Raw genomic sequence first — 16,140 nt, 5'->3', positions numbered from 1 at the left:
CGCTTTCACAGCCTCCCAGACCCGCGTAGGACCAAACTCCGTATCACCTAATGCACGCACCTGCACGCTGCGCCCGATAGTCCTCCCTAATATATCCTTTTGCGAAGATTGCGTTGTGCGACAACATCGTGTTTCCAACATTGCGACCCCAACGCCTTATCGCGAAGACCTCGACCGCCCTTTCAACACGTGCGCCTGCTAGCCTCCACCTGGGCACCGCAGTCCTCGCACCTCGACCGAGCCTACACCAAACCTATACACCTTGCGCGAAACTGGCGATTGTCGAATAATACCTGGGAAACGCTGCTTCGGGTCGTCGCCCGTTAGCTTATCGATATGGCGGAAGGATCCAAAGTCCGCGCAGTCTTCACCCTGTGCAAGAACCTCGTACTGGCGGCACTGCTCTATGCCGCTATCTACGGCGTCATCACCTTCATAAACGACCCCTCAGTCGCTGCGAAAGGAAAGATTGGCATTCCCGCCTTCCTGGACAAAGCTGGACCCACGGAGCTGATCGAGACAACCAAGGCGGGCGTCAAGGTTAAGTTCGCCGGCACCACCAAGACTGTCACCATCAACCCGCACGCCAATGTCTTCAACCGCCCCATTACCGCCGTCAAGAACAAGGACGACTACCTGGGTCCCCGCCCGCATGTCGATACCGAGGCCGACATTGACATGCTGATTGAGGAGTGCCGCGGCACCTATGCTGGCATTGAGAAGATGAGGAAGCCCTTTGATTGCCTGAAGTTCTTTGCAGAGGGCGAGGATCGCTACTACAGCCTGCCAGAGCCCGCCGAACGAGCCAGCGCCCAAGACCCCCGCAACGCCGACTTCATCAACGCAGACGGACACGGCAAGACGCTTGAAAGCTACACCCCTGTGAACGACGCGATTGCTGCCAACGGAACCAACATCGGCACCTGCCCTGGCCCTATCATCCCATACCACACCTACTGGACTGGCCCTGCGACCTGGCGAGTCGAGGTCTTCATCAAGAGTTACCTCTACACTCAGAATCTGGCTTGCTCTCGTCTTTGGCTATGGCTTGACACCGACCACAACCCGAACGCTGTCGAACACATGCTGAACAAAGATGCCCTATTTGCCCGTTTCCTGCCTCTAGTCGAGCGAGGTGACATTGTTGTCATGCCCTGGAAGTTTCCTAACCGCATCCCACTGGCCACCGACAAGGAGGACAAGAACGGTTTCGATTACTACAGCAAGCCCGGCGCCGTGAACGCCAAGGGAGAGAAGGACGTGGCCGAGAACATTATTGAAGACAAGGATGGCCAGCAGTGGCTCGTTCTGACCCAGAAGCAGATGACATTCCTTCCGGTCGCCGTATCCGATGCCGTTCGCTTCATTGTATTACACATCTATGGCGGTGCTTACTTCGACATGGATGTTTTGATGCTCCGGGACATGCGACCTCTTCTACTGCCGAAAGAGCATGCCTGGGCAGAAAGATGGGCAGCACACCCTCACCCCGGTGATTACAACACTGCCATCATGTCCCTCTCGGCAAACTCCTCCCTCTCATCCTACCTGCTCTACGGCGGTATCAGAATGGGCGTCAACTTTCATCCCCGCGTGCTTGGTCGCATGGCCTGGAAAGACGGACGCGACCAGGAGTTCAAGATGTTCGAAACCGCTGCCTTTGATCCCATCTGGACAGAGTTCAACTGGGACCGCGAAGGACGCTGCACAGTGCCTTGTATCCGAGACTACAGCGCAGTCTTCAAGGGCAAGATTGGTGGCGTCAAAGACGAATGGGAGAGCTACGACGGCCCACAGCTCAACCGCATCGACCTCAAAGACGCGCAACGCAAAGAGCTCAGGATGCCCGCCAGCGACTCCTTGGCCAAACGCGGGGAAGAAAACGTACCCGCGTCCGCTGCCCTGCCAACCCCCAATCACGGCGACAAAGAGCACCCCGATTCGTTCCAAGCCACGCTTGACGAGGAGGCTGAGCTGAGAAAAGCTGGTGTGATTACTGACTACGTCTTGTCGGAAGACAAATTCCCTCCCAACAACCGCACGCTGGAGAACTTCTTCCGGGGTGCCTGGACATATCACATTCACAACCAGGTAAGTCTCAACAAGAATTTCCCACATGTTGGTTTGTTGCCACCCCAACCCCGCTTCTGCGCATCTATAGTCCGATGTCCCTGCAGTCAGTATCTTGGCAACGGCTTCTTCCCCACATAAAAGACGGAAAAGCAAAGAATACACGCTAACAATGCATCGCAGTGGATGAAGCATCCAGAACCCTCGTCATGGATCTCAGTCCTCGAACACGCCCACGACGGATTCATTGCCGGCAAGCGCACGAACCCTTATGGCGAGAAATGGACTGGTCCTACCCTCATGCCATACAACTACTGGCCTGAGTACGTGTGAGGCCCCGGCAGCCACCGAACCTTAACCCCCCCTTCTGCGAACATCGAGCTACCAGCCGATGCGCAGAGGTTGCCGTGTCGAGTGTTGTCGTTTAAGGGAGACAATAGTTCCCTTCATGTCATGCAATGTCGCCTGGGTTTGGTAGCTAGCTACTGATCACCATGTGGCTTCTGCTATGGAACCGACTAGCGCTCTTCGACCACCCATCAATCACCCATTGATGGATCACGATACGCCGAATTTATCCTTTCCGTCAAAATACAAGCGCAGCATAAAAGCCAGGTTCTCAAATATCTGTCTTTTCGGAGTTTTTTGGTGTTGCTATTAGGAGCTTCTCTAATTGGGCTTGCTTTCGCGGCCATATACCCTTCGTTTCTTGTTAATTGTTCAGGGCGATCTTGAGCCTGTGGCACTTGATCTTGTCGTTTTCGGGTTGGGGTTTTGGAATGTGGAGTATTTCTCGTAGTAAGCTGTTCTTGCTAGTCAGTAGGGTAGGGACATGTAACGATGTGGCGTCATGGCCAGAAAAAAGAGACTAGAATGGGATGAATCTACAGAATTATCTTATACTTTCGTCGTATGTGCATCATACTTCTTCCTAGCTTTGTTGATTGGTATGATTTGTCGTGGTTGTTCTGCGTGACGCGAAGATATCACGGCACACCTCGTTCTTATACAGCCTGTTCGATATTGCTTAGCCTGTCTATAATCACCCACAACATTAGATGCACTGCTGCATAGTTTGAAACAAGGTAATGAGGAAATAGGCTTGCATCGCGATTATATACCGTTTTACTCAACTGCGTTGTGCCCGCAATTCTGCATCAGCACGTTTGACAAAGCAACGGAGTCAGATAGTTAAGATATTCCTCTTTAAAAGTGTACAAAATCCCTACTAAGCCGTGATAGCGATTACCGGGTATCTGCAGGAATACCGGAGTTGCCTTCAACTATTATGGCACCGGGCCTGCTTGTAATGTACCTATCTTAAAGGTAGTTTGTCACACCACCAAATACAGCCGGCGACGGGAAGTTTATGATAAGGTTGCATTAATGCATTATGCAAGTACTAGGTCAAGTCCGAGTTAACAATCTATATCGAACTTTTCAAAGACATTACATAAGTAGTAGTGAAGGATTATGCGGAAAACTTTACATGTTGGTATTGAATATGGTCTGCAACAGTTTTGTACGTAGCGACGTAGGTTTCAGTAGACTTGTTTCGATAAAACAGAATTTGGCTTCTGCTTGATACAATATCTGTACCGGTCTCCTCAAAGCGTTCGTATAGTCACGTTTCCCACGATAGAAAACCGAAGGAACAGCGAAACCTTGTTGCTCTCAATCCGAGTGCGAATCCGAGACTTTTGCGATGAGTGGAATGGGAGGTCCCGTTTCACGTCATGTCTTCTAGATAAGAAGGGCGATGGCGACGAAAGTGGTCATGAGGCACCGTGTTGGAGTCATGAGAACCGCAGCGCTAATGGAATGTCGTAGATATCGGCTATATAGCCATGCTCCCGGAGCCGCACACTGCTCTATCGCCCAACCAAGTGTATCTTAATAGCCGAAGGGTAAATATGCGATGCCCAAGTGTTGCCTGGCTTAATTGTGTCGTTTCTGGTGCAGTCTCTTCGGTTTCATCTCAACCATGGGTACGAGATCAAGTGCTCGGTGGCGAAGATACTGCTGCCATGGGAAGAGTTGAACGAGAGGTAAATAGAAGTTCGCAAAAGAACCAGTATGAACTGCCCAGGAGCCGGTTGAAGTCTCAAAGTAGACTTAGCCACAGTTGTGACGTCTTGACCACCCTGTTCGCGGTACGATCACCCGCTGGCTGCCGCGTGCCTCGTGACGAGCACCATACATCGCTTCTATTGCAGCGGGAGAGCTCGTTACTTTGCAAAGGTCCGAAAATGTGCCCATTCATAGGAAAACGATATGTCACTCCCACCAATCAGTCAATGATCATCGTCTCACATGCCTCGAGGTATCCTGGCGATGTGCTTACCCCCACGCTCACGAAACGGGTCCTCGTCGCTTTCACCGTGGAAGCATTGTTCCAGAATGAAATCCGCCAGTTCTCCGGGGTTGCATATCAAGGCACCCTTGTTGTCAAGCCCGATCTGACAAGCGCTTTTCCCGAGATTCATCCTGTACCTGGTTTACATGTGCCCGCAGGGATGGAGCTGGACAACCGTCTTAAGCGATGCATGCGTATAATTCGAGGAAAGCGGTGAGTGCCGTATTATAGCCCACCGTCCCGAATCTTTGGTAGTGGTGCGTTGAGATTATTGCGTTCCAAGCATTGTTACGACGCGTCTCACACCTATCGCAGACGAGGAGGTATCGTGTCTCTTGGGCAACGCATGTCGGCGAGGTACCAAGGCTCGGGGACACCGACGTGGAAGCTGATCTTATATACATACGTTTGCGGCAGGGACTGACGTGAGATGAAGAAAGTCGGGATGTGGTGGGAATCGGAGATCGGTAGGTGGGCGCCGAAAGGACACTAGTCCGGAAGTGGAATCGCCCGGACTCTATCAATCTAGTTGACGTTTTTCCAGAACCCAAACTTGCGAGAGCGGACCGATTCTCTGACACTCCTGCCACAGCCTTCCAACAGCAGGCGCTCTCGAGCGCGACTGTCACATTCAATGATCTGATGCATGCCGGGACACAACGGAACCCAAATACACTTTTGACCATTCAGACGAACCCGATCTTCACTATGACGTCCTGCAGAGTTATGAGGCTTCGCATCCTCGTAGCTGATCCTCCGCATGGGATAAGATGAATGCGAAAAAGCGGGGTCGCGGCAAAGGCCTGTACGCGTCCGCGCTTAGCAATATTCGCATACCGGGTACCATGTATACACTGAAGTCTTATGAACGGCTATCGCCAATCATCCATCTCCAGCCCAGGGTTTCATCATATCTTTTGTTCACAGAATTGGGGGAGCAGCGATGTTGAAGACGTTTGATAGCAGCGATATGAGCGAGGTGACTGGTAAATCTCATACAAGAGGTCCCGACAATCCGGCGCCACCAGCGAATCCATCGTCCGCGGTCCCACAAGCTACGGCACCACCCGAGCCCCCTCGCCGCCAACAGATGCGCAGCTGCGACGCATGCAAGCGCGGCAAACGAGCTTGCGATGCGGACAAACGCGTGGATTATGCGAACCAGACATGTTCGAACTGCCTTCGAAAGAACCAAGTCTGCACTTTCAACTGGCTGAAGACGGCGTCTGTGAATCATCCAGAGCGGGAGAGAAAGAGGAGGCGTTCAGAGGAGAAGAGCGATATCGATCAGCTCGAACATACAGCGAGTAGCTCTGTCAATTATCAGTATCCGATACCACCTGGATCTACTGCGAACGAAGCTCGGCACGAACTACAAGATCGATGGACACAGTGGTCATCATCTCAAGACGAAGACGAGACACGCGAAGACTACTTCAGCAACCCGCCGAGTGACGACGTGGATAATACAGCCGACGAATCGATACCCTTGGAGGATCTAGACTCAGCGCAGTCAGGGAGAAACGTCGAGCAAGGATTGCTTCAGTCGCGATACTCGCGGAGAAACTCGTTCGCGCTGCGTCCTCATCGTCGAAACCAGAGACACGATGCTTCATCGCCAATCGTGGACATACTACTGGGGGAGAGGTCTTCGCGGGGTTTCGTAACCAACGGTTTACTACGCATATATAACGACAGTATGGAGAACTCTCTCTCATGTTGGCTCACAGAGCACAACTGTCCGTATACGATGACGCGCTACAAGCCTTCTCTCCTCTCGGCGAGTAAGGCTACACGGGAGTGGAGTGGTACCTGGTCAAACAGAATGTACAACCGTGTACTTCAGCTTGACCGTGCCTACGCGTCCCTTCAAATACGAAAGCCAACGACTGAGGAAGAACGTACAATCTCCAAAGCACTCAACATGACCATCATGTCGTTTGCGTCACAATGGGCTCAGGCAGGCGAAAGAGGGGCAGGAGGTCGTGCGACTGACTCCCAGTTTACGGCGGACAGGTTCCCTCAGTCGAATGAGTTCGAACGGTCCATGCAAGAGACACTCTGGCATCAAACATCTCGGCTGCTTCAGCAGGCTGCTGATATTGGTTCTTTCCGTGTCATCTTTGCCTTGATCATCTTCTCGCTGACCCAACGGCCCTTAGACACCACTCAGCGGCATGCACGCACGGATCCAAAGCTGAGAACGCATTACGAACACTTCCAAGCCTTAGTACAGGACGACGACGCCCCCATCTTCTTAGAGATAGCTTTGCGACAGCTACTCGCCCAACGACGGAGACTGGAACGCGTGGAACAAGACCTGGGACGAGACCCTCTTCAGCAAGAAGACCGAGATACTTTCAATTTGTTATATTGGTTCGGCGTCATGTTTGATACCCTATCCGCAGCGATTTCCCAACGTCCAGTAGTGGTCGACGATGAAGACAGCGAATTACCCCCTCCAACCAACAGCGCGTACACCGAACCGTTCTCGTGGCCGAACCCACCTACTATGTACAATAACCAGTTTGGAATGCCAGGAAACGTTCCCACAATTCCCAACGACACGTCAGTACCTCAGGGCTCTGAAGGTAATGCGGTGTGGGGTGATCTTTTCACTCGCGATGGGACTTTGGAAGTAGATCCTGGAGCAGCACGGTGGCCATGTAGCTACAAGATCGCCGCCGCAACACTCAGCTCGGCTGCGCCGGTCAAGGTGCTCCTATACAGGCGTGTCGCACATCTCCAAGCGTTGGTATCGCGGAAGGCTCCGCCGGCTAGGATTGAGGTAAGTACATAGATACAGTCTCATCTTATTGCAATCGGCTGGCTGACTATCTCACTTGTAGTCAGGTATAAACGGCGCATTCCACGTCTACAACCACTGGCATCGCACGTACGCGCCCTTCTTCTCCGACTGCGTAAAGCACCACGCCACCCTCCCCACACGCGTACAATCCTGGTACACCCTCATAGCAGGCCACTGGCATCTGGCAACCTTTCTGCTTTCAGACTTGCTACTCACAATCGACAAGACAAAACTCTCTTCCCCGAACGAGCGCACCCTCCGTCAGTCATCAAACCTCGTGGATACGCTGCGCCGCCAGAATGCACTCGCAGTCGCCGACCTGAGTCTCGCTAGCATACACAGCGTAAAAGAGAAAGAAGGAACAGATGAGTTCCACTTCGCGCTCAGCCAAGCCGCGCTGTTGACAGAGCCGTGGACTGTGGCTTTCGTGCGCTCGTTATGCAGAGCAGGCTACGTCTTGGTGCAGGTCGTGGCGTCGGAAACCATCGAAGAGGAACGCGATCAGGCAATACGGAGATGTCGTGATTGCATCGAGGGTCTCTGGTATCTGGGTCGGAAATCAGACATGGCGTTTCTCGCTGCGCGCTATCTGTCGGATATGCTGGATGAGGCGATACGCGATACGAGTGCACGGTCGATGGCGGAGGAGATGGGCAGTGACAGTGCGACAGTGTCGTCGCAGTTTGGTACGAATTCGAGTCCTGGGACGGATGGGGGTGTGCCTGTGTATCAGCAGCCGTTTGATTCGATTGGAGCTTTTCCGTCGTGGTCGAATGCGGATTTGATGGGGAGTTGTCAGCCGGGTACTAAGATCGACGAGGGCGATGTGTTGAATATGGAGACTCCTTTGAATGTTGATAGCGCGTTGCTTTGGGACTTTAGTCTGCAGGGGTAACAACATAGTCCAACCAAGCTGAGAAGCAAGAACTGCCCGACGAGCCTAGAGGTGCTCGTGAGATCCATCGGTAACTATCTTCTTCCAGTTCGTTCACGACGAGCAAGACAAACAACGTAACAACGAAGCTCGGCCATGTATATTTGTGCTCCTTAGACGCTCGACAGAGCATCGTAAAATCTACCTACCACGAATCCCACCATGCAACAATCTCTTGGCGTTCCCGATCCCTTCGAGCGCGTTCGCCTTGTCAAGAACATACAGTCTATGTGGAATGTCGCAAACCCTACAGACATCATCCCGGAGGGGATGCAATACCCTGGGCACATCATCGCCTGGCCTCTACCCATCCTCCGAGCCATAAGCTATCTAGCCAGTGGTATGCCGGGCGATGGGGGACGGCATCGATTCGTGGAACTCCTTAACCTCGGCCACATGACGAGGATGTTCAACGAGTCGACTGCCAACGAACCGCAGCTACAATCATCCGATCTGGAGTTTGTCCGGGACAGCGTTGGATTGCCACCGGCGGCTATGCCATTAGAGGAGGAAGCCGCCCCAGCCCAGAATGATGTTGCAACCCCCCAACCACGTCCACAACGAATATTTCCAGAAGATGAAGATGACCCGGAGACCTTGATGAAGAAGCAGGAACTGTGGATCAAGTACTACTGGAACGCCACTGATATTAAAGCCCTTGTTCCCCCAAACATTCGGCAGCTAGACAAATTTGGAAAGCCGACCAATCGGGCGCTGCACAGCTGCAGCGACCAAAGGAATCTGACGAAGTTACTTTATAAGCTAGCTCGCATCACAAAAGGTCGAAAGGATGCAGCATGGGCGCAGATAGAAGAGGCGTGGAAGGCAAGACCAGCAGGCCGTGGAGGAGGCAAAGCATTTGCAGAATCAGACGTCAAAGCCGCTCTTGATCACTTCCGTGACCTACGTGAAGAAGAAGAAGACGAAGACTCTGTTACCAACAGTCGAAAGCAATTACATATTGCACCTTCAAACCCCGACGGGACTACCGGCGAGGAGGGTCAGAATGGCGCGACGAAGGCCCAGCGGGGAAGTCAGCATCTCGATGGAAGGCAACGGAAGAGACGACGACGCGAAGCTCCAGCCACCGAACCCAACACCCAAGACAGTGCCAATAACCAAACGCTACCGGCTGACGTGGATGTCGCAGAGTCAGGGCTCTCGATGGCTCGCAGCCGGCGCTCATCAGTCATGGCAAGACGTGGCAACGACCGCGCGAGTAGCATAGCGACCCATGACGATACGGTTGACGAGGCTGCCTCGAGTGTACAAGAAGCGCGTGGAGCAGCGACCTTGCCGCTAAAGAGGAAGAGACGGCATTCACTATGAGGCAGATGTCGATGAGGAAGGTGGCAAGACAGACGATGACGAAAAAAATGAGCGTGCGGAACAGGAGCACGATGAGCTGGAGCCAGAGGAGGCGCAAGAAACACCAGAAAATCGGGCCGTGTCGTTCGAGACGGAGGACGCACCACAAAATGGGGAAGTTGAGGATCGGGTAAGAGGTTGAAGCAATGTAGATAAGACATAGTGCAGATTAGACCTCAGGCTAGTACATGACATGACTGGTAGTGCCCGCAACTGTCACGTGTAATTGTAACATTCCGAGTTGTGTATTGCTGCGCCTCAGTGGCGCGTGGGGCTTGACCGATCTTGACATGCACCAATAGACGTGTGGCACACTGCAGATCCAATGTCGCACACCAGTAAAAGTACGAACATGACTAAATCGAAGCCTCTATGAGCTGTTTTCTCGAACGACGCGCAAGTTTGGGGATTGGAAGCGAGTTACCCCGCATTGTTCGCTGTTTCGCTCTTACCACCACATAAGAAGAAAAGACTAGGTAGACAGGTCTGCAGACTACATTAGGACAAAAACTTGCAAAGTAGGTAACCTAAAATTAACGTAGGCTCTAGGCTGTTTAGTGTTTTCCTAGGTTAGCGTGTTACTAAAAGCCCAATCGCCCCAGCTTCAGAATGACGAGCGAGAATCCCGCCCCAAACACGCATGCACCAACTCAGGTAGGCAATTTTGGAACTCAGAGAAGAGGGCGAGACTGATGCTATCCTGCAACTCGGCAGCATGCACCTTCAGAAGTGGATAGTACCCCCAAAGATACTCTTATCACGATCGGAGATGTCAAATACGATGTCGACCTCTCGCAGATACCTTATCTGTCGTCCTTTGCCGATTTCCAAGCCAAAGCCCAGCCGGACGTCACCGATTTGGTCCACGGCCCAATACCTCTCTTCGACGTAGCTTTGAAGGGAATCCAATCGGGTTATCGTCAATGCTTCAGGAATCTTCCCCCCGAACTCCAACAGTACCACGTTCTATGCGAAACATACGAGTTTCTCGGCATTGATGTCCTCGACAAACGACGCATCGACCAGATCTTCAGCGATCTGAGGCTCTGCAGGATAGATTGGGACCCAGAGAATGAAGATACCAAGGGTGTTAAGTCGAAAGCACGCGACGCCGCTTTCAGGTTGCTGTATCTCATCCTGCTGGGCGAATTTGAGGATGATAAAATGAATGGCGACAAGGCGTACAACGCAGTGTTGTTCGTGTTATCCCATCCCGCGACGTTCAAGTCAAGAACAAGAACCGTAGTTCGGGCGGCGTATGAGGAACGTTTTGTTGTCTCGCGGAAGCAGATAAAGAGACTAGATCAATGGCTGAAGGGAGATGCTGCAGATGATAGCGAAGAAGTCACCACTACAGAGGAGGAATCGCCCGAGGATTATTATGTATCGGATGAGTACTATGAATCGGACTGGTCGTAGGGATTGCGGAAGTTTGTGCGGTTACTTAGGGAATCATGATTTCATTGTCAAAGCCCCGGCGATCACGTTTCTTGATCAAGAGAGATGTGATACGTAACCACGGATGCTTGCTGTCTCCACGGGTAATCACAGTCTTTTGCATTATCCCGCGTGACAGTAGCAAATAAAATACTGCCATCTTACCCATCTATATCAGTAGTAGGAATGCTCTCCTGTCAGTCTCAAAATCCTCATTTCACTGTCGATAATACCATGTATCTACCAAAAGAGCATCACGACCGTGACGAGCGACTGGATCTCGCGACGAAGATTACATCTCAGTGGGAAACCACTACCAAGAGCACTGCGTGTATTCCACTATCTATGCGCTACCTCAAAGACCTTCAGTGGTGGCCTATTGAGATCTTGCGGGCCTTGGGTAACCTCGCCGACGAAATGCCCGGTATCGACGACTGGAACAATGTCTACGATCTACTGGTAGAGGGCAAAATGAAGAGGATGAAGGACAGTTCGAACACCTCGTCAGCAGAGATACACCTGAGCGACATAGAATTCGTTCGAGAGCGCGTTCGGGCGGGAGAAGGGAAGGGAAAGCAGAATATGATTGACACAACTATGGATGATGACGGTATGTTCATATCTCATACATCATTTGAAGTCGCAAAAGAGCTAACTTGCGCAGAAGCAGATTCCACCCGACACACATTTGATGATGACGAGGTAGTCCATCCGGCTGATGATACAGACGACGTCGATACCGCTATCGAGCCGGGCGTGACTTCTGGAGCAACTCTTCTCCTAAACGCAACCAATGCCCTTCCACCAGCTATACTCCCCTCCGAAGATTGTTATTTCGGTCCTCATCCATCAAGCTGCTCGCACGAGTAACAAGATATCTAAGAATCGCCTTAATTGAAGCGTAGCAAGGAGGCTACATACTAGTAAGAAGTTAGCAAAATATCTTAAGAGCTATCCGTGGCGGCTACTTTACCCTACCCCAAGGCCCTTCCAAGCCATCAAAGTATGATTCTAACCCTTCACTTTCGTTACAGCTTTTGACCCCACAACCCCAAACCGGCATTCCGTTTCCCCAACGCCAGATCTCGCACAGTATCTGCACCCAGAGCCATCACCGGGATCACCACTGCAACGGATCTTCCTCTCACGGCAACGGGTGCACGTTATCTTGGCCTGACGACTCCTCACAGCCAGCCTTTGCTCCTCGCTCAGTGGTCCAGGTCTCCGCTTGGGTGCTTGTTCACCGCTTGATTTATTGTCCAGCTCGTGAGGTTCCTGACGCTCGACTTCAGATTGTTCCTCGTTGGCGATCAATTCGGGTTGTTTGTTGGACTGGGTCGATGTGTCGGGCTCGTTGTCAGGGGAGGGTTGAGATAGTTGACGGTCCGCAGTGACGGCTTCCTCTTGAACTCGCATGGCTACTTCAGTTTGTGGTATTCTCTAGGGTGCCGATGTGGAATTATTGAAGTGCTCTGTCCAACTCAGTGCGCTGATCTGGCGGCTTACAAAGACAACGAAGGCGTGGCCGACAGTGCGAACGATGGAGCAGAAGAGAAGATTGGTACAGTCTGGTCATATCTTGGGTCAGCCGAGCTTTTGAGTGGAGTTTGTTGTGTGACAGCCATGTGCGTATCAGCTACTACGTCTGTCGTGAAACATTGGCTCGACTGATGTGGGGAATCTATGACAAGTTACGGCGTGTGATACATTAAATGAGGTATGTGCATCCAATTCGATGTAGACCAATATTCTCGCGCGTCTCTTGGACAAAATGAAGATCATGTTGTACGAGATATTCGATACGTTCTAGCAGAGAACGTTCAGCCCATAGCCTTGAATACTGTCAAAGCATGCTACAGCGGAGCTATGGAACCTTAATACTTTCGATCTCTACCATGCGAGAGTAGGAAATACCACTGCAGCTGCGTAATGTCTTGCTAACACACACAAAGGTGGCCAGTCGGATCTGATTAATTAGGTTTCTAGTGCTGAAGCTATACAACGTTTGGTTTATCAGCATGCCGGAGGGCTAATACGCCTCACATCAGAAAGAAGAATAGCGGCAGAAGTTTGAACATTGAGCTGGGCCTCTCGCATCATACATTGTTCTATAAAACAACATGTTTCTTTAGACTTCTATGTTCCAAGTCGAATCCGGAATCGCGCTGAGGTTCAATGGTAACGAACGCCTTCTTAGTAAGCCTCTATTATCTGTCCTTTTGCTTGTGAAGGTCAATTGATATCTAGCACATACCTCCATGAGTTGCTCCTTCGCTTTCATGGATTGTAAGATCGACTCGATGAAATCATAACGCTCGGATAAGTCGCTACAACCCTGAATTCCGTTAAAAAAGGGCAGCTAGATCACTTGATGGCTAATACACACCGATAATAGATTATTGAGCTGCCCAATGAAGAGCTGAAGAAACTTCATTTCTTTGTATGCCTCTCGGATGCAGAACATGTCAACCCACATGTAGCATTGCTCCATGAGAATCACGAGAGGGAAATCCCGATCTCCATAAGCCTCCGGAGGTAAGTAGGTCCATTTTAGCCAGTACACTTCCCTGACAACCCTCTGCCAGTGTTCATGATAATGTGGTTTAGGTGTCCCTTTGATCGTTTGTCCTCGGGTAAAGGATATCGAAACCTCAATCGATCTGTAGAGCGTATGAAGACGCAACGCTTTCTCTCCGTCTGGGCATACAGCACTTTTGCCATGGTCCAGCAGGTAGTCTTTGGCGGATTGGTGGACAAAGAGGACTTCGTCATTCTGCTCTGAGAGAAATGACCCACATTCTCGAACGATGTCTCGCATCGTTTCTACTTTATCTCCAACATCGTCTAGCTCCTTCACCAGATAGGCCAATTCGTACGTCTCAAGAGGTCTTGGTGATGTCAGCACGACCCCGAGCACGAATTTGTAAAGCTTCGATTCCGGCTCATCTAAGCTCTGAAGTTGCTGGAGCATTCTTCCATACAGTTGCTCGAGCCCGGGAGGGAAGGCTTGCATGTCCTTTTCGTAGAACACGCGTTTCGAGAACCCCAACCTCTTGCAGACTAACGCTACCCACAAGAAGGTCCCTCCTGCATTCTTCTTCAGGTAGTCACGGATCGCTTCGGCATCCGATGGACCCAATCTCTTCTTATCAGTCAACGCTTTGACTTTGTGTTCGATGTAGGTATCGACCGCATCAAGTATAGCTTCGGATTTGGGGTCGAGTTGAAGATGGAGCATTTGAGGATGCTCAGTAAGTACATCGCGAATATCGTTCCAGCCGCGTGAGGAGATTATGCACTTGGTGTGTGGTAGCTTCCTTGAAATCTGTACAATCAGTTCCAAGAGTCTTCTACGATCGTCCGAGTCGATGCATTCGTCCAAAGCGTCTATGATGAGGTAGATGTTCGCTTGCCGTATATATGAGTCACCCAGCATACTGATAATGATCTTGGATAAAGCCGTCCATGTGTTTGCGTCGTTAAATAACTTGTCGCCCACGCGATCATACTCAAGTCGTACATAGCGTACAAGTGAGGGCTGTTGACCAATCAGATGATGGATGAGACCCCGTAAGACTGCCGTTGCGTTGTTGTTGCGCGGTTCGGATGTCTGGCAGAAGAAGTAAGATATGAGATCACCCGCCGCCAGGGTTTGTTCGAGTGCGTCAATGATGCCGCACATGAGCATGGTTTTGCCTTGACCGGGTGAACTAGAAGTTATTAGTACGATTCCTCATCAAACCATGTCAACCTAGGGAAAACCTGAACAGGTCTGCAGCCTCCATCAACATAGAAGCATACAAGATAGGTGGCCTGGCGTCGATGTAGGCTCCAGACCTGTTCAGGTTTTCCCTTCTATGAGGTGAAACCACGACATCGAATGCTGCTAACTCACCCTTCGACCCAGAGTAACCGCCCTTCACGGTCATTGCGCCAACGCCGATAATCCGCGTTGTTAAGTATCCACCGAAAAGAACCATCCAATAATCCCCCTTTTGCATTTTCGAGCCGTTCTTTATCGTGGCTGGGGTTCGTCTGGAACAGGTCTTGAAGACACTTGTTGTCCGCGACACTCTTCGTATACGCCAGAGAGTGCGCCGTTTGTTCCTGGAGACTCACCACAATGTTGTGCAGGCTGATGTCCTGTGACTCGGCTTTCTCCGCAATAGTTTGGAGTTGGTTACGGATTTCATGCGTGCTGAATTGAGCTGCATCTTGGCGTATCGATTCTTCCATCTCCTTTATTGCAGCCAGCTCACCTTCCCAATCATCCCACTTGACAAGGTCTCTTGCAAAAACAGTGCCACGTTTGCGATGGTATGTAATGATACTTTTGATCTGGTATGCCAGAAGACGAGTGTAAAGGTCGACGAGATTCTTCTCGAGTTGATCTTGCAGCGGCTGCGATCGTCGGGCTTCTTGGTTTCTCTCTAGGAGAAGATCAGCTAGATGCCAGTACCAATCCATCCTCGATACGACGTAAGCGATTCCATCTCTATTAGAAGACTGTTGGGTGAGTGGATTCATAAGTATCTGACATGCATCAGCCATGTGCTTGCATCATCAAAGTTCGCCAGCCATACATCAAGAGCAAGGCAGATCGGTACCCAAGCTATAGAAGCTTCTGGAGAAGCTCTGGTAGCTGTTGCGACGCTATCCTTGACGACATTGAACACCTGCAGGCCTTGCGCGAGTGCTTCGTTAGTCGCAGCTGCCTTCTCCGTCCTGAGCAATCCAGAGTCAACGAGCTGTCGCATCTGCAGTGATCTTGGCTGCCCTGAGCTGATGTTGTTGATCTGTGTATCGAGGTCCACGGCCTTAAGCTCTTGTCCACCGATTTGGCTTGAAAGGATGCCCTCATAGTGTTCGATCAATTTCGGATCCTTTGATTTGAGCTGGTCGTATGCCAGGTTCCATAGACGTCCGGGTAAGCTTTCCGCTACCAGTTCTGGGGTGCTGGTGCTCGTTGACTGTACATCCGTCGTGGAGGAGGTTTTCGGCCCCTCCTCGCTCCGCTTCTCCTGCAAGTCGTCACTGGTGGCCACAGCGACTTGTAGTGCCGGTGTCCCAGGCTTCTCTCGATCCTTTCGACGGGAAAACCTGAACAAGTTGCAACATCCCATTATTGCGGAAGGAATGAAAGATGGGTAGGAAGTAAGGAGACCC

General features: G+C 51.3%; 6 protein-coding genes across 6 annotated transcripts; 5 read left to right on the top strand and 1 right to left on the bottom strand.

Annotated features, from left to right (window-relative positions):
• Nucleotides 1-336: 336 nt before the first annotated feature.
• Nucleotides 337-2,403, top strand: J4E79_011618 (uncharacterized protein; the record flags this gene model as incomplete). Its single annotated transcript, XM_049360447.1, has 2 exons — nucleotides 337-2,091; nucleotides 2,254-2,403. 2 exons carry the CDS (start codon nucleotides 337-339, stop codon nucleotides 2,401-2,403), a joined length of 1,905 nt encoding a protein of 634 aa, XP_049205092.1.
• Nucleotides 2,404-5,516: 3,113 nt separating this feature from the next.
• On the top strand, nucleotides 5,517-8,130 carry J4E79_011617 (uncharacterized protein; the record flags this gene model as incomplete). The annotated part of the gene is made up of 2 exons (XM_049360446.1): nucleotides 5,517-7,214; nucleotides 7,276-8,130. 2 exons carry the CDS (start codon nucleotides 5,517-5,519, stop codon nucleotides 8,128-8,130), a joined length of 2,553 nt encoding a protein of 850 aa, XP_049205091.1.
• Nucleotides 8,131-8,331: 201 nt separating this feature from the next.
• J4E79_011616 (uncharacterized protein) lies at nucleotides 8,332-9,729 on the top strand (the record flags this gene model as incomplete). Its single annotated transcript, XM_049360445.1, has 3 exons — nucleotides 8,332-9,448; nucleotides 9,483-9,667; nucleotides 9,706-9,729. 3 exons carry the CDS (start codon nucleotides 8,332-8,334, stop codon nucleotides 9,727-9,729), a joined length of 1,326 nt encoding a protein of 441 aa, XP_049205090.1.
• A 417-nt stretch (nucleotides 9,730-10,146) lies between these two features.
• On the top strand, nucleotides 10,147-10,956 carry J4E79_011615 (uncharacterized protein; the record flags this gene model as incomplete). Its single annotated transcript, XM_049360444.1, has 2 exons — nucleotides 10,147-10,191; nucleotides 10,252-10,956. 2 exons carry the CDS (start codon nucleotides 10,147-10,149, stop codon nucleotides 10,954-10,956), a joined length of 750 nt encoding a protein of 249 aa, XP_049205089.1.
• A 252-nt stretch (nucleotides 10,957-11,208) lies between these two features.
• Nucleotides 11,209-11,844, top strand: J4E79_011614 (uncharacterized protein; the record flags this gene model as incomplete). The annotated part of the gene is made up of 2 exons (XM_049360443.1): nucleotides 11,209-11,584; nucleotides 11,639-11,844. The coding sequence occupies 2 exons, from the start codon at nucleotides 11,209-11,211 to the stop codon at nucleotides 11,842-11,844; spliced, it is 582 nt and encodes a 193-aa protein (XP_049205088.1).
• Nucleotides 11,845-13,625: 1,781 nt separating this feature from the next.
• On the bottom strand, nucleotides 13,626-16,097 carry J4E79_011613 (uncharacterized protein; the record flags this gene model as incomplete). The annotated part of the gene is made up of 5 exons (XM_049360442.1): nucleotides 13,626-13,634; nucleotides 13,682-14,684; nucleotides 14,776-14,811; nucleotides 14,870-15,507; nucleotides 15,558-16,097. The coding sequence occupies 5 exons, from the start codon at nucleotides 16,095-16,097 to the stop codon at nucleotides 13,626-13,628; spliced, it is 2,226 nt and encodes a 741-aa protein (XP_049205087.1).
• Between the last annotated feature and the right edge of the window lie 43 nt (nucleotides 16,098-16,140).

This window comes from Alternaria viburni (genome assembly GCF_023758015.1).
Source record: "Alternaria viburni strain BMP 2772 chromosome Unknown scaffold_45, whole genome shotgun sequence".
Taxonomy (NCBI): domain Eukaryota; kingdom Fungi; phylum Ascomycota; class Dothideomycetes; order Pleosporales; family Pleosporaceae; genus Alternaria; species Alternaria viburni.
Note: the sequence above shows the minus strand (reverse complement) of the source record. Positions and strands in the feature narration are given on the sequence as shown.